We start from the raw sequence: 25,787 nt of genomic DNA, 5'->3' as shown, positions 1-25,787 counted from the left end.
GTGTCTCTCTCTGTCAAATAAATAAATAAAATCTTTAAAAAAAAAAAAAAAAAGAAAAGAGGATCCTGTCTTCCCTTTGCTGTATGACCTTAAGCAAAGTCTTTAGCAATTTGAGCCTAGTTTCCTCACCTTTTAGATGAGAATAATAGTATATGCCTTTGATACATTAGGGGCTCCCTTTGAGAATCAAATGAGTTTATATACACTCTAGGCTTTTTGCACTGTGCCCTCTAGACCGTGGTTTTAGTTTGTGACGATAAGTATCTAGTTCTTGGATTTGATATATGGGATAAGTTTATTTTTTTCTTTTCTCTCAAAAACCATAAGCCCAAAAATGTGTTTTTTATTTGTGCCATTCCCCCCATCCCTTGAGTTAAATATTTTGCCATATTTATTCCATTATATCATAAATGATATTTATTATCCATAGACTTGAGATTTGATATTTTTTATTATTCACTTCATGTTCTAGGCTAAAATAGAAGAAAAGGCCATTTATGAACGCTGTGGCAGTAGAAATATGTATGTGAACATAGCAATAAATACTCTTAAGAAGCTGAGCCATCAAGGTAATTTCTTCTTAATTAATCAAGTGGTAAGATAAAAACTTGTGATGAATACCTGACACTGAATGTGTGTTTTCATTAGCAGGATTGTTTTTAGATATCCAGTGCAATGTATTTTTAAAATACTCTCTTAAGTAGAATGTGCAAGTGGGATATTTGATTGAAAATAACAAATCAGATTTGGAATTAGACAAAGGAATATAGCCTCCTCAAGAGCGGTTATCACGGAGATATTTAAACTTGGTTTTTGGTTATAAAAGTAACTCATTCCATGTGGAATAGTATTTCTTAGTTTGGTTTTTTTTTTTTTTCATTATTGTTCCCCCTCAGGCCTCTTTTTAGACATTGTTTTTTCTACCACCCCATTGTTTTTGTACAATCCCCAGTAAGATTAAGTATTAAGGGATAATATTTTGTTGGGTAAGGTTGAGTTTTGGAGAGCCACATACCATTGTAATAGCTATGGTTTTTTTATTCCACAAGAGCCAATTTTGTTTGCTTAGGGGCAGTACCACCCTCACCGAGAATACAAGCATGAATTCAAATAATACAGAAAAGCATTAAAAAAAAACCCAGCTAGGAGCACATGGTTGGCCAGTTGTTTAAGCATCCAATTCTTGATTTCGGCTCAGGTTGTGATCTCAGGTGGTGAGATTGAGCCCCATTTTGGGGTCCATGCTGGGTGTGGAGCCTGCTTAAGATTCTCTCTCTCCCTCTCCTTATGCCCCTCTCCCACTCTCACCCATGCTCTGTCTCTTAAAAAAAAAAAAACTAAACTAAAAACACAGCCAGACAGCCTTCTTCGAAATCTCCTATATAGACCCATATAAGGGGGTAATTATATAAAGTGAATACAGAAATATATATTTTAATGATTTAAATGAATACAATCATTTTATGTATAGTCTGACTTTTTTCACTGAATAAGGTATCATAGAAGTCTCTAGTCAATCTAGAATCTGTGTTAACATCTAGATCTATACCATGCTTTTTAATAACTACGTGATAGTCGATTGTATAGAACCTATAGTATTGATATTCCATTGTATGGAATGTGTAATACAGATGAAACGAATGCATCTGAGTATTAAGTTGATTACATGTTTTTTCTACCATAGGTTCTGTGATTAATGGAGTGTGAACTCTGACATTTCCTCATACTAGAGCAGATATATCCTTAACATAAATTCCTTGCACAGAGTAGCTAGCAGAAAGGGTCTGCATGTTTAAAATTGGTAAATATTGCTAACTGCCTCCAGAAAATGTTTGCCCTTTACATCCCCCACTAATAAGGTAGGAGTATATGTATTTGTCTTCACACCTTGCAAAAGTTAATCATTTATCCTCTTTCAGAGTGTGAAAGAATAGGCCAGAAATGAAGTTATTTTAGTCTTTTTTTTATTACTATGAAGACTTCCTTTTCCTCTCTCTTTTAAAATTCCTTTTTGCATCCTTCTGCCCCCTTTTGTTATTGGCCTATCATCTGCAACAGCTTTTTGCATATCTCCTTTAAATGCGCTGCAGATGTTTTCTTCAGTTTGTTGCTTGTACTTCAGCCTTATTAAGTTTTTAATAATATGGAAGGTATTTTCCTTTTTGGTTTCTGGGTTTTGTGTTATGCTTACAAAGGCTATTCTAATTTCAAGAATATAAAAACTTTATAATTTCTTTAAGGCATTTAAAAAATATACAGCACTTGAAGTAGACTTAAATGTGCATTAAAATATACAAGGTCTCATGAACAGACATTTCTTGAAAGAAGACATACAGACATACAGGTGGCCAACAGACACATGAAAAGATGCTCAACATCACTCATCATCAGGAAAATATAAATCAAAACTACAATGAGATATCACCTCACACCTGTCAGAAGGGCTAAAATCAAAAACACAAGAAACAGCAAGTGTTGTTGAGGATATGGAGAAAAGGGAGCCCTCGTGCAATGTTGGTGGGAATGTAAACTGGTGCAGCCACTATGGAAAACAGTATGGAGGTTCCTCAAAAAATTAAAAATAGGATTACCCTATGACCCAGTAATCGCACTACTGGGTATTTACCCAAAGAATAAGAAAACACTAATTCAGAAGAATATATGCACATATATGTTTAATGCAGTATTATTTATAAGAGCCAAATTATGGAAGCAGTCCAAGTTTCCATCGATAAATGAATGGATAAAGAAGATATATACATACATTATATTTTATATAAATACATATATGTACACATACATATATACACACAATGGAATATTACTCAGCCATATAAAAGGATGAAATCTTGGCTGTTTGCAACAACAAGGAAGGATCTAGAGTGTATTATGCTAAGCACAGTAAGTAAAAAATAGACACATACCATATGATTTCACTTGTATGTGGAATTTAAGAAACAAAACAAATGAACGAAGGAAAAAAAGAGACAAACCAAAGTACAGACTCTTAATTATAGAGAGGAAAACTGATGGTTACCAGAGAGGAGGTGGGTGGGGGGATGAGGGAAATAGATGATGGGGACTAAGGACTACACTTGTGATGAACACGGGGTGACGTATGCAAGTGTTTAATCACTGTATTGTACACCTGAAACTGATATAATACTGTATGCTAACTATACTGGAATTAAAAAACTTAATAAAATAAAAATTAAAAAAAATATACAAGGTCGCTTAGGTTAGTATTTTTATAGTATTCTAACTTCCCCCCCTTTTCATATTAAATATAGCACACAGAAATTGAATATAGAGGTCTAAGTACATATTTTGGATATTTGCAATAGAAATAGAAATGATTTGCAAATTGTTAGAGTTGTAGTCAATGATGATGAAAACTCATTGACTCACATTTAGACATACTCTAGCCAATATACAAAATATATTAGCTTTGGAAACTATGAAGCCCTGACCTTTTTAGTAGTTCAGTAAATTTAACTTTTTTCTCAAGTTGGAATTGGTTATGAAGTTATTTGGTCTCACTTGTTGGGTGCTTGTTTTAAGGTAAAAATAAAGTCTTGACTATGCTATACACCTTTTTTGTGTTCTATATTTTTTTATGAAGCAGACAATGATAATTCATGGTCTCAGGAGAAAAGTTCTTGTATGTTCTAGATGTGTCTGGAAGCAGTAACAGCAACAAAACAACTGGATTGAAAAAGAATGAGAAGAGAAGTGGTAAGCTTGGTGTAATGATGACAAACCCTTGTCCATATCACCTTAAAGGAGAACTAAATGCAGCATAATGTAATTATTAAACTGTTGTTTATGAAGGATCACCTGCAGACCGTGCATACTTGAGATCCTTTTTAAAGATTAGTATAAATACATGAAAAAAAATGGGCTCTACTTAGGCAGCATTTGAATTCTCAACCTTTTTTTTTTGAGAGGGTGAGAGTTAACATATATCCAGCCAGCAAGAGTCATACTTCTCAAACTTAACTTGCATATAATTGCCTGAGAATCTTGTTAAAATACAGATTCTGCTTCAGCGGGTCTGGGAACAGCCTCAAAGTCTGAATTTATAACAAACTTCGAGGAGCAAGAAGCTAGAGAAAAGGTGTTACTTGAATTTGGTTGTATTTTGAATAAAACCAGGTGGTAGTACTTGTCCTCCAAGTACTTGTCTGAAACAAAGTAGGTACTTCAAGAATTTCCTAATACTTCTCACACAGAAGAATTCTTCCTTTTACAGAAGGGTTCGCCAAAGGTGGTCTAGCGAATTCTGCCAGTTTGAAATAATAGGAGAAATTTTAAGAATCCATCAGTATGAGGGGATTTAAGGGTTAGTGATGTTGGGAAGAGATCCTTGAACTCATGATTTTGCCTGTGTGAAAGACACCATGTTTACTACTTGTAAGCTTTTGTACTCTTCTTATCTCTGTGACTATTAAGAATCAATAAGCATGATTTGGAACCAGAGGATCTGAGTTTGTATACCAACTGTGCTGTGTACCCTTGGTCATGTGTCCTCATTTCTCTGAGCCTCATTTCCCTCATCTACAAAAACGAGGTCAATATGTTTGCCCTTCTGGGTTAATATAAAGTTTAAATCAAAGTCATTAGGATAGTTTGGCATACACACTAGCTATTACTGATCTGATTCTTACTTTCCCTTCTCTTATCCAAAGTATAGGACATCAGATGATGCAGGGAACTATATATATATATATATAATTTTTTTTTTTTCTTTTTGTCAGAGGATATGGAGACTCGGATTCTTTTAGGCTACTCTCTTACTTAATGTTAATCAGCATCCTAGCTTTTCAAGTCTGGAAGGGTTAGTAGACTCTAACCTTACCACTCCTTTAAAACATGCTATTTAAATTTTATTGAACAGTCCTTTTTTTTTTTTTCTTAGTACTCACAGGAATTATTCTCTACCGACATCTGAAAGACTACCTTCTAACTGAAGAACAGTTACATGAAAATAACTATCCCCAGCCCAACCCTGACAAACCAGGAAGTATTCTTTTAACCTCAGGCATGACAAAAGTGCTTGTAAATGACAGTAAGTATATGGGACCGAAAATGATCCTCGCTACTTATTAAGGTTAGAACACTGAAAGGATTATTTCCCTTTCCACTTCATTTCGAGTACCTAAGTAGTGTATCTTATTTTCATAATTTATTTTATTAAATCTTAATAATCATTTCAGGTAAGTACGAGCATTTCCTCCATTCACAGGTCAAATGACTTGTCAAAGGTCCCTCTGAAAATAAGTGGGAGAGCCAGGATTTGAACCCAAGGAGTCTGATTCTAGAGTCCTTACTCCTAACTACTATTCATACACATATGCAGTGTCATGTTTTGAATACTTCGTATGCTTTCATTAGGAATTCTTGTCAAAAGATTTACAATTGGGGGGCGCCTGGGTGGCTCAGCTGTTAAGCATCTGCCTTCGGCTCAGGTCATGATCCCAGGGTCCTGGGATCGAGTCCCGCATTGGGCTCCCTGCTCCGTGGGGAGTCTGCTTCTCCCTCTCCCACTCCCCCTGCTTGTGTTCCCTCTCTCACTGTCTCTCTCTCTCTGTTAAATAAATAAATAAAATCTAAAAAAAAAAAAAAAAAGATTTACAATTGGTATTATTATTACACGTTTTCTCTAAATGCTAGGCATGGTTAGTTAAAACTCATTCCTCTCCCGCCAAAAAAAGAAAATATAGGATACTTAACACCACAACTGTCAAATCTTAGGTCCATTAGAGTTTGAAATGCAGTTACAGGAATATTTTTCAGTGACTACAAAATATTTATCTTTGGTATCTTTAGAATTTTTCTCAGGATTATCTTCACCATTTGTGATACCTTTTTTTTTTTTTTTTTCCTAAACCCTTACCCCAGTTAAGAACATGGGCTCCGAAGGAGGAAGGCAGATCTGGGTTTGGGTGCTGGTTGGATGTGGATAAGTCATTTAACCTCTCCCAGCTTTGGTTTTCCCAGTTCTGGATAATAGTAGCTACCCCATCCGCTTGTTGTGAGACTCTGTCCGGGAATGCATGTGAAATGCTTGGCACAGTGCGTGCCTCAGACGACGCTCACAGTAGACATTCAGATAAGAGTTGCTTTCATCATCGGAGCCAGTTTGAGGAATATTATTCATAAATGGGTCTAGTGAAAAGCTCAGATATACGCTCAGCGACTTAATATATATACAGGTCACTATATGTCTAAAAGGGATAAAATAATAAGAAAGACTTGCTTATTTCAGGAGCTACTGAGTACTAACACAGGTAATTAATCAAGTTGGGTACAGTCAGACTGTGGGGCTAATGCCACAGTTATCTGGCGTTAGGCTGACTCTGGGGACAGACAGGGGATGCTGTTTGAGGAGGGGGTCCTGGTGCCGTGAGCAGGCCACCTGCAAGTATTCCTCTGATGAGCCCTGTGGCTTCTCCTGTGATTGCATGGTCAGCCCTGGGTGTGTGATCCGTGCATGATCAAGAATGCACAGGCCCTTCATTCCCTGCACTTTGATCCATTTTTCTTTTCTCTCCGTAGATTCATGAATAATTTCACTTCTCCTTTGTTTTAGCTTCCAGGAAGGTATGTTGTCGTTGTGGGAAGATATATGGTGTGACGCCCGCAGGCAAACACGGCAGAGTAGAAGAATGTAACTACCACTTTGGCCCGGTGCTGAGTCATAAAGGCAAGTATTTGGTAGCTCTCTTGCACTTCGTTGACCAGTCAGTGCCCAAGCTGTTGAGAGAAAAGTGGAATAAAGTATTCCCTTCGCTGTATGCATTAAATGCAGTCCCGGAAGGAGAGACTGTAACCCCTGAAGTTTGAACCTCTGACCACCACTTCGTAGCCCTGCAGCCCGCGGGCTCAGGAGCACCCAGGCTGTGACGGTTGTGCCGAAGGACCTCCAGGCGGTCAGCTCTCCCCCCGGCCTTCCCCTGCTTTGCCCCTGCCAGGGTTAGAATCGTTTATTTGCCACCCCGCCAGCTCCCATCTTCCCTGCAACATGGTAGTTGGCTACAGTCCACTCAGGTGGGTGTTTTGCGTGCACCAACCGAAAACCTGGGTGCCGTCATTAGTCTCCCTGTTGTGCTCGTTTTCGTCTCAGCAGTGCACCTGTCTCATCGGCTCTCCCTCAGGAATATAGCCTGAGTCTGTGCTGTCTCTACCTCTCCTGGACCCCGCCCAGGTCCAGGCCACCCCCATCTCTGTCCCCAGTTGTTGCACCGTCGTTCTGCTCAGTCTCCCTGCTTCTACCAGCCCCCCAAATCTATTTTTCACCCCCAAACTCCCAGAATAACTTTTTTACATCCAGTCCTGTCTCTGCCCTGCTTTGATGAAAAGCCTTCGGTTAGTTTGCTGACCCTGCCTGATTTGGCCTGTGCCCCCATCTTCCACCCTGTCCCTTGTTCCCTTCACAGTCCCCTGGCCCCCTATCCAGAGCCTCCTTGCCTGTTGTTCCCTCTGCTTTTGCCGTGGCTCAATCCTCCTCATCCTCTGGGCCTCTGCTTAACTTGTCCATCCACAAGGTCCTTTCTCAGCCTCCTCATCTGAACGAGGTCTGCCCTCTTCCGCCCCTGCACACTGCCTCTTCCTTTGCGAGCACTTAACCACATTTTATAATGATCTAGTCATTTACCTGCCATCTCCAAAAGACTGTAAGCTTTGGGAGGGACCACCATCCGTCCTTGTTTTCTCTCCTCATTGTCTCCCCAGCACTTAGCGTGGTACCTAACGCATATGGACCGTCCATAAATCTTTGGGTGGGTGTGTGGACACAGGAATTATTCATGTAGAGATGGGCATGAATATGAATGAATGAGATCGTACTAAATGCTATGAAGAAGATAACGCAAGGAAAAGGAAATAGAAAGGAACATTGAATGACAGAAAAAATACGTGGATAAAGAATAAAGTAAATCAGTCAGGTTTGGCCTGAGTGTTTAGAGCATGGAGGGCTTAGTTTCACAGGGAGGAGGGACTGTGAATTCCAAGAGGAGAAAAACAAAGAGGGAAGACGCTGAAGGAAGAGTAAGTGTAGTGGGCAGACCGGTTGCGCTAACCAGACAATACAGCGTAATGAACAACAGAACAAGGACTCTGGAGTCAGCAGACCCGAGATTTGGGCCTTTTTTGCCACCTACTTTATCTGAGACCTTGGGCAAGTTACGTCAGCTCCCTGAGCTTTTGTTTCCACCTTCATAGAATGAGCTTTAGGTGACAATTCGGTGAGGTGACATGTCAAAGTCCTGGCTTATGACAGATGCTGCGTTAATACCGGTTCTTTGTCTCCCTTTCTCATCATAGGAGAAAGTAAGATAAAGCTGTGGGATGTCAAGATTGGATGAGTAACGTAAGGCTGGTTAAGCATGAGCCTTCAGTGCCAGCCTGAGAAATTGGCATTTGATCAGTAACATACAAGGGAACAACTTGAGGAAAGTGATAGAATGAACGTGTGCTTCAGGAAAATCAGTCTTAACCACATTTAAAGGAAAACTGGTGCAGAAACCACTGGAGGCAGAAGGATTTAATAGGGAACAGTTGAGAGAATGTTACCTTGGCTAGAGGGAAGAAGGGCTGAGGTGGATAAGGGAGCAGATGAGCTGGAATATGGGAGTGGGATAAGAAAAGAGTTATGAAGGCTTGGGATTATTGCTGTGAAAATGTGCAAAGTGCCTGGTCAAAGATGCGGAAGGACAGGGCATCAGGATTTGGTAGGTCCAGCCAAGGCTGTTGTGGTCTCAGCCTCCATAACTGGGTGGTTTCTTGGGTCAGATCAACAGCTCAGACACAGGAAGGGAGAAGGTGGTAGTTGGAACCCCTCAATCAGAGGGCTCCAGTAGAGAGAAAAGGTCAAGGAGTAGGGAAGGTTGAAAAGATAGTTGAGGTAAAGTCAAAGCAGAATAAAGTAGTGACACCAGGGGTGCCTGGGTGGCTCAGTTGGTGAAGTGTCCGACTATTGATTTTGACTCTGGTCATGATCTCAGGGTCCTGGGATCAAGCCCCTTGTGGACCTCCCCACTCAGTGCGGAGTCAGCTTGAGATTCTTTCTCCCTCTCCCTCTGCCCCTCCCCCCACTTTCATGTGCCTATTGTCTCTCTTAATTAATTAATTAATTAATTAATTAATTAATTTTAAAAACCTTAAAAAAAAATGAATGCCAGAGGATTGCTGAGGGACCAGGGCAAAATCAGGGAAAGAGAAAGGAAGGAGACAGAAGGTGTTCAGGACATTGGTAATTGTAATTCACCTTCAAAGTGAGACCCATAAGAACTCTGCTTCCAGGAGTTGATTTTTCCTGTTCATTATGTAATATCCAAAACTAGGACTATGTGGAGTGGTAACGTCAGATCATGTGCACGGCAGTATCCTTAAAGGTCTTTGAGGGTAGGGTAAGACACGTACTCTGGGAGTGAGCCACTTCTGCTTTATAGAGTTTGCCTGTTTTGATTTGTATTTTTTGTTGGTTTGCAGTCCTCGGTGGCTTAGAGACACGGTACAGCTGTTGTGAAGGTAACCTTGGATCTGCCGGGTGTCAGGTTGCCAAGGTAGGGCTTGTCATCCAGACCACTGTTCCTGTCGGGACCAGAGGTGTTGCCTCCAGAGACCAAGAAGCATTTGAAAGAATTCATTAGCTAATTTTTAATTGAGGAAATTTTTATGAGTGTAATTGCCCCTGCAGGAATAAACAGTAATTTATTTGGCAACGTTTATTTCAGCTTCACGTTCATGACCAGAAAGAAAACATAGAGGGCTTCGTGAAGACTTTCGTCAAGTGCCCACGCTCCGATGGTAATCCTGGTGTATTTGCTGTGAATTGTGAGGTGGTATGTCAGTGTTTTCTCTTCCACCCTTCTTGGAGTAATTACAAGCGAATTATTGTGGTGCACTCTCCATTGTATGACAGCACTTCACTGGGCTTTATCCCCATCCCACAAAGCTCGGCAGTGTAGTTCACATACTTTCAGAAGCAACTGAAGCTGAAGAGAGGTGACTTGGAGGAATTCCCATACCTAGTAAGGGATAGAGCCAGGAATTGGTCCTTGGTCCTCTTTTTATTTGTTAATTTTTTTTATATATTACCAATGGTGGTTCTACTCCTCAAATTGCTGAACTTATATGGGTGGAAAATGTTATAAATAGTACCGTTACCCCTGAATCAACATAAAAACTTGAATAAATTTTTCAGAAACTCTTTGTTTATAGAGACGGTAAAATATTTTTAGGGATTTTTCTTCATATGAGAATCAATATGAAAAAGCAGGGAACAAAGAGAACTTGGAATCCTATGACCTGGGAAGCCCGACCCCTTACCCGCTGTCACCCCCTGAGCAAGTCTCCTGGATGCTCTAATCTGTAAAGTATGGGGTTAATAATCACTCCATGGTTACTGTGAGAATCAGATATACTAAAATAGGGGAAAGTACGTTGGACATGTCAAACATCATGTGAATGGTTGTCTCTGCCGAAACCTAAAATTTTTATTCCCTATGGTATATTTGGAGAGCAGATTAGTAGAATTTAATAATGATAAGTGGAGAAGGGCATTGTTTGAAGCTTAGGTCTTTAACTGGAAACAAGGCTGCTTCAGGCTTTGAAATCAAGTATCCTTTCCATGTTGTCCTCTACAATGCCATGTTTATGTATTGTAAAGATTTTCTTTTGTAATTCAACAAAATCTATAACCGCATAATCCAATAGGTAACAGTTCCTCAGTCATGCTAGCCATATTTCATTTTTTTTTTTGAGAGAGAGAGCATGTACACATGGAAGTGGGGGAGAGGCAGATGAAGAGAGGGAGGGAGAATCTCAAGCAGGCTCCATGCCCAGTGCAGAGCCCAATGCAGGGCTCAATCTCACAACCCTGAGATCATGACCTGAGCCAAAATCAAGAGGCAGATGCTTAACTGACTGAGCCACCCAGGCGCCCCTCATACTAGTGGCTAGTGGCTGCCATACTAGACAGCATAGAAATAAAACATTTTGTCATCATGGAATGTTCTACTGGATAGCACTAATGTCTAATAAAAATAATTGTAAAGACTAAGCCAAGAAAATGGAATGATTTTATTAGCAGAAATACTACTAACATTTAAAACAAAATTAAAGCTTGGAACATCTTTTACAAGACTGTCAGATCCACTGACTGGCTTTTGTCAGCAAATCCAAATAATATGATTAAATTGTATATTCTAGTTAGAAATATTCCTTTAGGATATCTAAGATGTTAAAATGTTTACTCAATATGCTATGTAAGTTTAATATGTCCCCCCCCCTTTATAGTGCTATACAGCCAAAGGTTTGGAACTTACTCAAGTGACCGTGGTTGATCCCAGCCTCCAGGTGGTCTATGATACATTTGTGAAACCGGATGAAGAAGTCATTGACTATAACACCAGGTATATAAAAGGGTTGGCTTTTGAGAATGTAGAATATTCAACATGTAGTTTAGGTGAGTTTTAGCTTAGTACTTTTATTGAGTCAGTGTTACACCATGAGTTATACTATTTTCCTTTAGCTCATTCATTTGTTCAAAAACATTCATATTTTATTGAGTACCTTGCTAAAATTATGCAGACAGACACTGTGTTAGACCCCAGGTTACAACCCTAAATAAGAGACAAGGCTTCAGCCCTCATGGTGTTGACATGTTGGAGTGGTAGGTAGGAGGCTAGAGAGGTAAAAATATTGAATAAATTATTTTATTCATTGTTCCACCATTCATCAGTTCCTTTTGAAAATACGATATTAGCCATTTCCATTAGGTAAAAATACCCATTAGATAAAAATTTCTGCAATCTTGTAGACATGTCCCTGAGTATACATGGCTTTGATATGGCATGCAAAGTAATGGTGCAGTGCAGATTCTATTCGGTGAACCATTATTATTAAAATATGACATATTTCTGACCCAAACTCAGTGCTAACTTTGAAATGGTACAATATAGATGTGCCTTTAATTTTTAAAAACCTCGTATGAAACACCAGTGATATCACTGATCAATTGAATTTGGGTTTCCTAAAGGCTTATAAGCCATATAACATGACCTATTTATATACTTACTCAAATATAAAATGGCAAGGATCTAAATTTGTACTTTAGAATAAGAAGTGTTTATTATTGATGTTATTGTATTTATTGTTCAGTTTTCTTTAACACATTCTCCAAAAGTACTTAAAATTACTCATTTATATGTGTGTGTATATATATATGATTTGTTTACACATATAAATATGGCTTGTATATACACATACACATATATAGTATATATAATGTACATAGTATACATAATACAGTGTAGTATATATAATATCTTTTGTAATATTGTATATAAAGTATATGTATCATATATAGTGTGTGTATGACCATAATTTTGGAACACAATAAAACAAAGTGGTCATGTAAATTAAAAGTTGTTTTGATGATAAATATTGAGAATACTTATAGAGGATTCTAATAAGCATTTTTAAACCTAAATTCCCTCACAGTTCATAAAAATGGTTATATGCATAAAAATCAGTTAAAGTTGCTATTATCAGAAAATACATTTTGTATACTAAATCTTCTGACCTATTTGGATTTTTTTTCCTACTCATTTTGGCCACATTTGAATAGTCCTATTTTATTGGTTTTTTTTTTTTTCAGCTTTATTGGGGTATATTGACAAACAAAATTGTAACATACTTAATGTTACTGTACTTCTAGTGGTACTTATTCTTTCATGGTTTAATGGAATCTTTCCTAACTGCTTTTTTGGAAATAATTTGGTAATTATTGATATTCATAGTGACAAAATGATAACTGAAGGGCTTGCATTATAAATAATTTTGAGTCTCAAAAAAACTTCAAATGCATTCAGTGCATTGAATTTTTTAAAAATGTTTTAAAGTAAGCCCAAGTACTCCATGATAATTTCTTCTTAATCCAAAGAGTTGATTAACTATTTATCAAATTCCCTAAGCTTGATGATGGAGCCAGGTATCTTTTTTTTAACTATTCAAGTATAATTGGCATACATTGTCAGTTTCAGGTGTATAATATAATGATTTGTCATTTGCATGTGAAATCATCACAATAAGACTAGTTATCTGTCACCATACAGTTTAAAAACTTTTTTCTTGTGAGAACTTTTAAGATTTCCTTTTTTAAACAACTTTCAATTTTATAGTACAGTATTAATGATTAGAGTCCCCATTGCTGTACGTTACATCCACTTGACTTATAAGTGGAAATTTGTACCTCTTGGTCTCCTTAACCCATTTTTTCTACCCCCGACTGCCTTCCCCTCTGGAAACCACCATTCTGATCTCTGTATCTGTGAGTTTTGTTTTGTTTGTTCATTTATTTTGTTTTTTAGATTCCACATATAAGTGAAATCATAAGGTGTTTGTCTTTCTCTGATTTATTTCACTTAGCCTAATACCCTTAAGGTTCATCCATGTTGTCACAAATGGCAAGATTTCTTTCCTAGAGCTAAGTGGTATTTCTTTGTAGATATTATGCTGCATCTTCTTATCCATTCATCCATCAGTGAATACTTAGGTTATTTCCATATCTTGGCTATTGAAAATAATGCTGCAATAAACACTGGAGTACATATTTCTTTTCAAATTAGTGCTTTCATCTTCTTCAGATAGATACCCAGAAGTATAATTGGTGGATCATATGGTAGTTCTGTTTTTAATTGTTTGAGGAAGCTCCATGTTTTGCATAGTATACGGCTATGTACCATATATACTGTATACTGGCAGTATGTTGGCTACACCGATTTATATTACCACCAACAGTGCACGGAGGTTCCCTTTGCTCCACATCCTTGCCAACGCTTGTTATTTCTTATTTTGTTGACAGTAGCCATATAACAGGTGTGAGGTGGTATCTCATTGTGGTTTTGATTTGCATTTCCCTGATGATGAGTGATGTCGAGCATCTTTTCATGTGTCTGTTGGCCATCTCTATATCTTTGCAAAAATGTCTATTCAGATCCTCTGCCCATTTTTTAATCCGATTGTTTGGGATTTTTTTGTTGAGTTGTAAGAGTTCTTTATATACTTTGGATATTAACCCCTCATTGGATAAATGATTTGCAAATACCTTCTCCCATTCCGTGGGTTATTTTGTTGATGGTTGCAGAAGCTTTTTAGTTTAAGGTAGTCCCATTTGTTTATTTTTGCTTTTGTTGCCATTGGCTTTGGAGTCAGATCCAAAAAAAAAAAAAAAAGATTAAAATCAATGTCGAGGAGTGTTTTGCCTTAGAATCTAGGAGTTTTATGGTTTCTGGTCTTAAGAGTCAAGTCTTTAATTCTTTTTGAGTTAATTTTTGAGTATGGTATAAGATAGTAGTCCACTCTTATTCTTTTGCATGTGGCTGTCCAGTTTTCCCAACACCACTTACTGAAGAGACTATCCTTTCTCCATTGTGTATTCACTCTTTCTTTGTCCTAGATTAATTGACCATATATGCATGGGTTTATTTCTGGACTCTCTATTCTGTTCCATTGATCTCTGCGTTTGTCTTTATGCCAGTACCATACTGTTTTGACTACTATAGCTTTGTAATATTGTTTGAAATCAGGAAGTGTGATGCCTCCAACTTTGTTGTTCTTTTTCAAGATTGCTTTAGCTATTCAGGATCTTTTGTGGTTCCATACAAAATTTACAGTTGCTTGTTCTGTTTTTGTGAAAAATGCCATGGAATTTTGATACGGATTGCATTGGATGTGTACACTTCTTTGGGTGATATGGTAATATTAATAGTGTTCTTCCAATCCATGAGCATGGAATATCTTTGAATTTACTGATGTCCCCTTCAATTTCTTTCATCAGTGTCTTAATTTTCAGTGTACAGGTCTTTTACCTCCTTGATTAAACTTATTCCTAGGTATTTTATTCTTTTTGATGCTTGTAAATGGTATTTTCTTAATTTTTTTAATGAAACTTCATTATTAGTGTATAAAAATGCAGTAGACTTTTGTATACTGATTTTTTTGGACCCTGCAAATTTACTGAACTCATTTATTCTAACAGTTTTTTGGTGGAGTCTTTGGATTGTCTATATATAAAATCATGTCATCTGCAAACAGTTTGAAACTTCTTCCTTTCCAATTTGGATGCCTTTTATTTCTTTTTCCTGCCTCGTTGCTCTAGCTAATACTTCTTATACTATGTTAAATAAAAGTGGAGTCATGTATGTTTTGTTTACAGGAGACAATAATATCAATATGTACTTTAAGTTAAAAATACTTTGCCAGTATTTTTATGTCTTGCTTTTCTCCTAAATTGCAGTAAAGCATAGAAGTAGCCATGTTTCTGGACAGTTACTTAGAATGTGCTTCAATGGAGTCCACTAGTGTAGTTTTCTGCATGTATTTCACTTGTTTTCATAAACCATTAAGATAGGTAATTAACTCTACAGATAAAACTGAGACCAGAAGGTTAAGTAACGTTCTGAAAGTCAAATATAGTAAGTGTGAAGAAGATGTGGTATGTGTGTGTGTGTGTATATATATACACACACACATATATATGTATATGTAATGGAATATTATTCAGCCATAAAAAGAATGAAATCTTGCCATTTGCAACAACATGGATAGAGCTAGAGAGTATTATGCTAAGAAAAATAAGTCAGAGAAAGGCAAATACCCTATGATTTCACTCATATATGGAATTTAAGAAACAAAACAAATGAGCAAAGAAAAAAAAAGAGAGAGAGACCAATAAACAGACTCTTAACTATAGAGAACAAACTGATGGTTACCAGACGGAATGGGGGGATGGGGAAATAGGTGAAGGGGAGTAGGAGTACACTTACCATGATGAGCACTGAGTAATGTATAGAATTGTTGAATCACTATATTGTCCACCTGAAACTAATATAATACTGTATGTTAACTATCCTGGAGTTAAAATTAAAAATTTAATAAATAAATAAAACAGTAAAAAACACCCCACAAATATAGTAAGTAAGTAGTAGAGTCATAGCAGAGTTCGAACTTAGGTTATCTGGATTCTGCCTAGGGTTCTTCCATGGTACCCATATTTCATATTTAGGCTTTATATTTTTTATTATTTGAGTCCAGTAGACACACAATGTTACATTAGTCTCTGGTATAAAACATTGTGATTCAATATCTCTCTATTATTCTATGCTCACGAGTGTAGCTACCATCTGTCACCATACAACACTATTAAAATTTTATTGACTATACTCCCCATGCTGTACCTTTTATTCCCATAACTTACTTACTCCATAATGAAAAGCATGTATCTCCCACTCCCCTCTGCCCATTTTGACCATCCTCCCATCCCCCTTCCCTCTGACAACCATTAGTTCTCTATATTTATAGATCTCGTTCTGCTTTTTGCTTATTTGTTTTTTAGATTCCACATATGAGTGAAAGCTCAGTCTGACTTACTTAGCATAATACCCTTTAGGTCCATCCATGTTGTCATAAATGGTAAGATCTCATTCTTTTTTAATGCTGCATAATACTCCTCTGTGTGTGCACTACATCTTTATCCATCAGTAGACACTTAGGTTGCTTCCATATCTTGGCTATTATAAGTAATGCTGCATTAAACATAGGGGTGCATATATCTTTTTAAATTTGTGTTTTGGTTTTCTTTGGGTAAATACCCAGTAGTGGAATTACTGGATCATATGGTAATTCTAGTTTTAATTTTTTGAGGAACTTCCATATTGTTTTCCATGGTGGCTGTTTTAGGCTTACTTTAATGGGAGATAAAGCTCAGATTATACAAAGAGAGTTCAAAGGAACTCTGTGAACTCCTCATGTCTCCCCCCTCCCAGGTTTACATTAATTAATCCACATTACATTTTACAAATATAAGCTAGTAAAGGATAGCTGATGGTCATAAGTAAGATCTTTGTTTTGTTCAGTGAGTGTTTGTCACACTGGGTCAGTGATGGGTTCTAACTCTAACAGATGAAATCCAGCGAGTTACCTTCTTGCATTGTGTGTCTTACTGGGGCAGGTTTTCTGGTGTGGTCGAAGATGACCTGAAGAACACTAAAACATCGATCCGTGATGTCCAAGCCATCCTGTTGAACCTGTTCAGTGCTGACACTGTACTAATTGGACATAGCTTTGAACATAGTCTCTATGCTCTTAAGGTAAAGAATTACAGCCTTGTACTTTCACAGAACAGTATGTGTTAAGATGGTAGTCCTTATTATTGCATTATCATTGATTGTTGATTTGCCCTGTTAACTAAGAAGAAAAGAATTGCTGTCCATGTTGATAATATAGTCCAACCATCATAAACCAGAAGTGGTATAAGGCAGCTAAAGTCATTGGTCTCGTCCAGATCAAAAAGAAAATCCATTAGTTAGGATAAAGCCAGAATCATTGTTTGACATTGTCTTTAATATTCAAATGGGTAAGACTAAGTTTATCTAACAGGTTATTTTATTCACCTACTTGGAGATACTTTTTCATATTAAATCAGGTAGGTCTTACAGGTAGGCTCAAAATCAAATACCATGTTCATTTTTCTTGGCATGATAGACTTGAAAATCTACCCCTTAATATACTTTAGGTTAAATTATACTTAATATACTTAGGTTAAAATTATCTGTTCTTTGCTCTAGAACAGGAGTCAGAACACTGTGGCCGGTGCTGGCCACCTATTTTTGCAAATATTTTTGTTAGACCCACTGCCCCCATTCACTTCTGTATTTTCTGTGGCTGCTTTCATGCTACAACAGCATTTTTAAATAGTTACGACAGAGACTGTGTGGTCTGCAAGCCCAAAATATTTACAGCTTGGCATTTTTAAGAGTTTGGTGACCACCTCTGTTCTAGAACACTAGTATCCGATAGAACTTTCTATATTTTCACTATACACCATGGTAGACACTAGCCACATTTGTTATTGAACATTTACAATATGTCTAATGTGACTGAGAAAATGATTCTTTCATTTTTTATATTAAATTTAAACAGCCACACTTAAACAGTGGTAAGCTGGTGGCTTACCACTTGGATAGCACAGCTCTCGAACTTTGGAGACATTTGCTGATTCTTTGTTTTAGCCACCCCGAGGACTTACCTTCATGCAGAGAAGAGCTAGTTCTTCTTTGGTGCAAGAATACAAATAAGGCCATTTAAATTTCATAGGTGAATGTCAGCCCTGTTCTCTGTAAAGCACCTGGTATTCAAAGTATAGATTTGTTTCCAATAGCAGTGTTGTGTTTGCCTGTGACAGATAAGTCTGACATGTGCTTCTACCCAGACCTACCAAACTGTGCGAAAAGAGAGGTGGGGACAGACCTAAGTTTTCTTTGAGAAAGTTCTTCCAGGGATGTCCTTCTGTCGCCTCAGAGACCTCACGTCTCAAACTGAACTTTTCACCATGACTTCCTCTCCTTTTTCAGGAACGATTTTATTTCACCTGTCTCCTAGACCAGAAAATCCTAAACCATCACGATTCTTCATTGTAATCAGTCTGTTTCTTCTGTCCAGACAACTCTTGGATTTTCCTATTCTTCTCTATTTCTACCACTGTCTTCTTTGATTTATTCAGTACCCCACAGCCAGGAACTGGTGTCTGGTTGGTAGTTGACACATTAAAGGAGAATTTAAAGTGCTTCTAAACATGGCATACTGGTGCTAAATGTTAACTTTCCAACTCCTCATTTTTCAATGAGACTTTAAATTATTCTTGAAGCTAATCTTCTTCCATGCTCCTTTCAAAATACAGCTCCCCTCCTCAAGAATCCAAACTGGTACCTAACTTTCTAGGCTCTCAGTTATCTGACTGCTCTTCTTTTTATCTATCTTAATTTCTGCTGTATGAAACTTCAGTGGAAGTTTATGCATCATCTTTCATGTATAAGCACAGGAAATTTGGACATAGACGCGACAGGGTCCTTGTCTATGACCCCTCCCCAGACACACACAAGTAAACCACTCATATGTGGTAGGACATGTGCTAAGTTGAGGTGTGCCCCCCTCAGCGGAGTCCCAAGGTGGGAATGTGACTCTGCATCTACCCCGAGTCTTGGTTGGAACCTGTCTGCACATGCTGCCCCCTGGTGGTGCTCACAGGAGGAAAGTGGATCCACAAATCAGACCACTTAGATGCGATTTCCAGGTACTCTCCTAACTCCGTTCTTCATCTCTCAGAGCTGCAGTTCCCTTGGCTGCAAAAAGGGCCAATATCATAAAAGGGACAATAAAATATCTACCTCATTAGGTTAGTCTGCAAGTTGTAATGATTAATCCATGTGGAGGGCTTAATGACTGATAGTCTTAGCTGCCTCACATTCCTTGCCCATGAAGCATAGTTCTCCCTCTACAATGATTGTTGCTGTGATCAGTGTTGTTATTCTTTGGGGAGAGCTTCTGAGAGGATTTTCTCTTTCATTTGACAGCTAATTCATACTTCAGTTGTGGACACGACAGTTCTGTTTCCTCATCGGCTAGGCTTGCCTCACAAAAGATCCCTCAAGAGTCTAGTGGCTGACCACCTGCAGAGGATCATTCAGGACAATGGTAAGAGCCTGTTTGCTCCTGATTAATATCAGGATCCTAAGTCTGACTTGAGTAAACAAACCATGGGATTCATGGTAAAAGGTCTGCTCCCTGAAGTGCTTAAGGTGGGTTTTTCTGTATGGATTCTCTCCTAGGGTGGAGAACCCTAAAGCATCTTGTTATGTAAAAAGCACTAAAATGCCCACTGCCTGGTGTCATCGTGGATCTTCCACGGGCATCAGAATAACCATTACAGAGAATGGTGGCCAAATCTTTGTTCGGAAAGTTGCCTGGCCTTTGAGTTCATGTATAAAACTTCTGTGGGTGTGGAGATCTAATTCCAGTCTAAATTTAGCTGGGTACCCCTTTTCATACGAGCTTTTCATCAAATGAGATTCCAGAATTCACTGGGTGTGGGTCATCTCACCCAGAGTAAATTGTGTGTGTTGTGTTAGAAAAAGAATTGTTCAAATTCAATAGATTCATCATATGTGCACTTGATTTATACTGGTGGTGTGTGTATCTTGCTCTCAGAACATCTGTTTTTTCTGATGAAATACACCCAACATTAAACAAGTTAATCAAGTAGAGCAAGGATAGCTACCAACTACCCCATAAGTGGCATTGCCCTGTGCACAGTTGAGCAGTGTCTGCCTTGGAATGGAGGTTAGTTACTCTCTACATTCATGCGTGCCCGTGTAGGCTCCTCTTTCGCACAACATAGAAGTCTAAGAAAATTAATTCTGCGTATGTTAAAATTTATGTTACAGTGCTGTGTTTCTAAGGATACCTACGATATGGGAAGGCCCTCTGATCAAAATACCAAGTGTACCGTGTGGTCTTTATTCTTTCACTCTGTCTGTTAGACACTGCTGTTGTCTCGGTGGGTCTTCGTCTGTTTTGCTAAAAATACATCTCAAAAAATTCCTACAAAATTCTATTATAAAATGTAATGTGTTCTATTGAAAACTGTCTTGAACCTTAGACAGGAAAATATTTCACTTCACAAAAAACAGCTTATACAAACATCTAATACCCCATTTTTTTCCAGAATAACACAAATGAAAAATACCATACCATTTTAGATGTGTTGATCATGTGACTTTTCTCATTTAATCTCATACATCATTTATTATTCTCACCAGAACTGTAGGCTTTATATTTTGGGTAAATTTCATGCACTTGTATCTGAGGTCATTCTTGGTGTAGAGAGCTGTACTTTTTCTAGCACTCTCTATTTTTGGCTTTTTGCCAGATCTTTTACTAATGCCTGCTGCTTTGTTGTTCTCTGTAAAAGAGGTATATGGGGAAGGTGACAATGTGAGGACAGGCTACATAGGAAGAGGGAGATGTTTGCTAATCTAGACTTATGTATAATCTTTACAAAGGAATCAATCATATTTTGGTAAGTGCTCAGTGTTAATTTTTTAGACACATGAACTTAAGGCTTCGTTCTGCGAACCGCTGTGGTGTATCACGGATGAAGTCGTTGTAGGTCTAACACGTTGTTTTATATTCTGTACCGTTTGGAGGTCACAGTTCAAGTGAAAGTGCTGCCGCCTGCATGGAGCTGGTTCTCTGGAAGGTGAAAGAAGACCTAAAAGGGAAGAAGTAATCACTTTGCCTGAGCAGATCTGAAATCCCTGCAGTGTTGTTTCAGTGACATCTCTCCTGCTGACAGTAGAGTTGGGTCTATGATGGTAGGAAGTTTCTTGACCTTTTTCTTCAAAGAGGAGAAAGAAAAGTGCTGTTGAGGTTTATTTATTACATGTTCAAGGTTAAGCTTCCACAGTTTATTTCAGAAGCTGTGCGTGGGGTGGGGGGCGGTTAGTTGGGAGGATTAAGTTGGTTTGAATTTTCGACTCTTCCTCATGGATCACGTGTGACAGTGGATCGCGGTTTACAGTTGAACCAGTGGGCCCGTGTCCTCCATCAGGGTCATGTCTCCGGTGACATACATTTCTTTTTCTCTCCAAATACCGAAAACCATCTTGACCCAACAGAATTTTTTTTAGGTCTCATATATAAATAGAATAGATTTTCCTCACAAAGTAAATGTAAACTTTTCAGCATACTCTGTTAACATAAAGATTTTGGTCATTTGGCTATTGTGTAATGTGTTTTTATTCTAACTGGTGTACTGTGACTGGATTTTAATTCATAACAACTCATTTTTTTTAAGGCAGTATCTGGATCTTCTAAACACAGTAACCTGCATTCCCAATACCTGAATTGTCTCATTCTTTTGAGGAGTTAGCGCCATCTTTCTTGCTTTCTCAAAATGTGGAAACTACATGACTTTATTCTGTTTGATTACCCTTAAGTAAGTATGACTCTTCAATATTACTGTTGCTGACATGCTACAAAATCACAAAGGTTTTATTGCCAATAGAACAGGTGAGTCGGTGTAATCGATAGGAGGGCCTCTGTGCCGGAAGTACCCCAGTCACCTTCTGACAGTTGCTTGTGTGGATGCCTTCGTATTGTGACTTACATCTTTTTCTTGCTGTCCCACGTCCTTCTCAGCCAGGTCTCTTGTCATGTACTTGAGGTGAAGTAAAATAATTCAAATTTAGATCATTATGAATTTAAGTAATATATAATTAAGAAGGTCAGACTATTATAAGGAAAAAAAAAAGTCTGTTCCAAAATCATATGCAAAATTTGAAGGGATTATCGGCATTTTCAGGTCATCCTTGTTCAGTTCCACGTACTTTGAAACTAAGCGCGGTCCAGAGTATGTCTACAACACATGGGTAAAAAGCCAAAGGAGCTATGACAGGTATCTGGACCTGTGTTCAAGGGCTCTTCACTGAGTTTCCAGCTGTTGATTCAGGGTATGCTAGCAGCCTTGCTTGTGCTGTCTCTACCTGAACACGTGAGGTGGATTAAGGGGCAGGAATAGGGAACTTTATGCTGTATGTTGACCGATTTCACACTGTCCCATTTAAGAGAGATTCCAGTTCCAAGCCCTCAGTTGACCTTGGAACACTACTGGAGGCACAGAAAGTGGACCAGACAGAACACTTCTCGATGTTTCCAGTCCTGCGAGCTGGAACTAGCATGTCTGGTGGAGTACCACACCCACTGCGCTACGGGCATCTTACCGACGGAGCTGGAGGACGGTAACTTGAAAGACATCTGGCAAGACCTAGGAGAAACATTCCCAGACGAAAAACAGGTAGGCAAGACATTTATTCACTTACTGTACGATCTCAGGGCAATGTGTGCCTACGGTATAAACTGTAAACTCACAACTGATCAGCATGGAAACTGTACAATGTGTAGTATGTGAAGGGATGTCCTGTCGGTACAAATGTCACATGTCTCCCAAATAGAATCCCAGGGTTCCTGCTCGATTTCTTAAAATACACAAATCCATGTCACCAGAGAAACTAAAACTAAATCCCATTAATTTATCAAACTTGTACTTCTCTAAAGATCCTTAGACTCCTACGGAATGAGAGTTAAGTCCCCTTCTAGATGGATTGACTCGTGGGCTCTGGAAACACATGACGGAGGTGTCCAATGACCAAGTGAAATTGAAATGGCTTCTACAGGTCGGGGAGAAAGTTTAGAGATGGATAGAAGAATCCCTTTCAGATGTTCACCTATGTCCTGATAATCTAACGTATTTCCCCCACTTTCCTCACTGGTGCTGTCAGGGTGGGTGTGAGGTTTATTAACAACATCTTTGTTCTATACAGCAAAACATTTTATAGCATTCACTATGAAGGTAAATATCAAAAACATCCAGGGTGATAATGAGTTAGGCATCATAGTAATTGTACTCGCACACCTTCCTGTAAAGTCCATATTTTTAGAAAAATATATTATTGCATATGAAACCATAAACAGGCATTCTGAGTTCAGCACATTCTTACTCAAAACAGTATATACAGTCCTAGTAGAGTCAAAGTGTCCTATAGATTCACACACAGGGGTTTCTGTGGTCACGTCCCAGACATACAGCAATATATATACATTTTTATATTCCGTGTCACCTCTCTTGGCAGAGTCTTGCTGGCTTTCTTGGCATCAAGGGTCTGACATGCCTGGGAAGGGGCAACATTACGTACAGATGGATGTGGGCTGTTCTAGGCTGCTTCTTCAGCAGAGCAGTCGATCCCGGCGTAGGCAAACTTCTCATAAAGTGTAGTATTCACGTAGGTCTGCGAGAGCAAGAGCGGTTCAGAGGGGCAGGAATAGTCAGACCCTAACTTGCTTAACTTGTTTCGATTCAAATACTAGGTACCTGGGGGACGTTTTTCTGTCCTCAGTCCCCATGTTGTATTTGACAGCTTTCTTCCTGAAATGCATCCCTTGCCTTCTACACCTAAGACTTCATCCTCTTACTCTCCTCAGTCTCTGGGCCATTCTTTCTTATCTCTCTGTGGTCCCTCCGGAAATGTCCCAGTCTCTCACGATCATTTCTCAGTCCCCATTTTCCTCTATGTGATCTCACCCACGTCTCCGGTTTAATTACCCCTTGAGTGGTGACTTTCCATCTATTTCCCTAACCTAAATTTGTCTTTTCAACCTCAGATCTGTATAGCCAACTACCTGCTAGACCTTTTTAAGGAATTCCTGACCCTCCCCCTAGGAACCTCCAGACCAGGCTATACAGTCTATCAGCTGTGTGTCCTTGGACACATCACTCTCACCTCTTTGTGTAGATTTCTTCTGTAAAATTCGAGAGTCAGGCTCGATTACTGAGGAGGGTCCTTCTAGCTCAGAGGCTAATTCTATCTGTTGTACCGTGTGTGACTCTCTCTTTTATAGAAATCTTATTAACTCGGACATTGTAACATCCTCAAAGTTGGGGGCCATGTCTTTTATGACCCTCTCTTGCCTCGGGCTATGCCCAGAACAGCTTGTTGAATTGTATCAGCTTTTTTTTTTTTTTAACCATACAGGGTGCATGACGAATCGTGACTCAAGAGCCTGCCTGGAACTCCATGCTCACCTTGCGTTCTTCTAACATCCTGTTCAAGGACACCAGGATCTGGGCAAACGAGGGCCTCTCGTAAGGCTTCTCCCGCCAGCACTGTCTCATGAGGTCATACCTTTGAAAACAAAGAGTTAAGCAGTGAACTCTGTGACTCGGCTTCAGTCCTGGGCATGGCCCGGTGTGGGGTATGGAAACGAGAGAAGGGAATGTAGCCAATTCACACATGGGCATCTGTGCTTAACCAACAGCACAAAAGTAGAGCACCGAGTTTCTCTCTGGCCTCCCCCCGCGCCCCCCCCACACACATCCCCCTTTCTTCTGTCAGTAAAACTAGCGCGTATCCTCAGTACCGTTCCTGCGGGATCTTGGTCTCAGCTCTTCTGATGATCTGGAAAGAGCTGACTCGTGTCTAGGGCAGCATCTCCCTTGGAATACTCCATCTCTCAAAATGTTAGTAATTTGTTTTTTTTTTAAAAAAGGGTTCCATGCTCTAATAAATTTGCAAGATCCACCTATTGCATCTCCCTCTTAGGGATTAGCAGAGTAAAAGCTTGAGAAGTCTTGCCATTACAAACAAAAAACCTGTGTGACCTGACTTAACCTGGAACTTGCCCCCTGTAAGTGACCACAGAGCTCCTTCTGCCTTGTATCATCTATTTGCATCTTGCATGTACCAGGAACATAGTGGGGGAAGCACTGGTCTAAGGCAGTACTCCCCCAAATGTGGTCAGAACCACTTGCATTAAAATGCATATTCCTGGGACCCACCCTAGACCTATAGAAGCAGGGTCCGGAGGTAGGGCTCAAAATTTCACATTGGGAACCTTATGTGCCCCAAAGGTTACCAACGTAGCAGGGTCTAGGTTCCTGCCTCTTGTACCAGTGACCTAATTAATACCACACTTTCTTAGAAGTGGCTCCATGTGGACAATAAATCCTTGGCTGAACCTAGAGCCTTGCTCTTTCATATCATGCCCGTCAGGCAGCAGCGACTTGCAGGTAGTTCTGGGAACGGTGGTTTCACATCATCCTTCCCTGGGGAATAATTCTTAGTCCTGGAAAATTATCCTTGCAGAATCAAGATTCTGTGATTTAAAAAAGATCCATCTTCCTCATGTCACAGCTCTGAAATCTCTATCCCCAAAGTGAGCCTCAAGGTTTCATACATTTATTCATGAATTTCAGATCTTTTCTCCATTTGTTGCCTTTCCTCATGTCCACCTTCCCGATCTCATCACCTTCAATTCCTGCTGGATTTCTACGCAGATAAAGCTCTTAACTTCCTGCCCATTTGGGAGGGCAATGTGTGTGTGAATGA

At 38.9% G+C, this 25,787-nt stretch overlaps 2 protein-coding genes and 1 long non-coding RNA gene across 7 annotated transcripts in view; 2 read left to right on the top strand and 1 right to left on the bottom strand.

The window, feature by feature from the left end:
* LOC115942269 (uncharacterized) overlaps nucleotides 1-7,017 on the top strand; it is a 28,881-nt gene extending 21,864 nt beyond the window's left edge. For both annotated transcript variants that reach the window (XM_081803048.1, XM_031032003.2), the window contains 4 exons: nucleotides 473-569; nucleotides 3,673-3,735; nucleotides 4,919-5,068; nucleotides 6,593-7,017. In XM_081803048.1, the coding sequence (XP_081659174.1) occupies nucleotides 473-569; nucleotides 3,673-3,735; nucleotides 4,919-5,068; nucleotides 6,593-6,846 (564 nt within the window). In that variant the 3' untranslated portion in view covers nucleotides 6,847-7,017. The remainder of the gene's footprint in view (nucleotides 1-472; nucleotides 570-3,672; nucleotides 3,736-4,918; nucleotides 5,069-6,592) is intronic.
* A 325-nt stretch (nucleotides 7,018-7,342) lies between these two features.
* LOC115942270 (uncharacterized) lies at nucleotides 7,343-25,757 on the top strand. Its single transcript, XR_014140013.1, has 7 exons — nucleotides 7,343-9,566; nucleotides 9,738-9,845; nucleotides 11,302-11,417; nucleotides 17,018-17,156; nucleotides 18,420-21,218; nucleotides 21,701-22,699; nucleotides 24,435-25,757. It is a non-coding gene; the product is annotated as an uncharacterized LOC115942270 (long non-coding RNA).
* Nucleotides 22,695-25,787, bottom strand: part of TEK (TEK receptor tyrosine kinase) — a 94,216-nt gene continuing 91,123 nt past the window's right edge. For all 4 annotated transcript variants that reach the window (XM_031032001.2, XM_081803046.1, XM_006737023.3 and 1 more), the window contains 2 exons: nucleotides 24,485-24,584; nucleotides 22,695-23,690 (listed from right to left, as the gene is read on the bottom strand). In XM_031032001.2, the coding sequence (XP_030887861.1) occupies nucleotides 23,616-23,690; nucleotides 24,485-24,584 (175 nt within the window). In that variant the 3' untranslated portion in view covers nucleotides 22,695-23,615. The remainder of the gene's footprint in view (nucleotides 23,691-24,484; nucleotides 24,585-25,787) is intronic.

This window comes from Leptonychotes weddellii, chromosome 14, assembly GCF_054177405.1.
Source record: "Leptonychotes weddellii isolate Sample4059 chromosome 14, ASM5417740v2, whole genome shotgun sequence".
Classification (NCBI taxonomy): Eukaryota; Metazoa; Chordata; class Mammalia; order Carnivora; family Phocidae; genus Leptonychotes; species Leptonychotes weddellii.
Note: the sequence above shows the minus strand (reverse complement) of the source record. Positions and strands in the feature narration are given on the sequence as shown.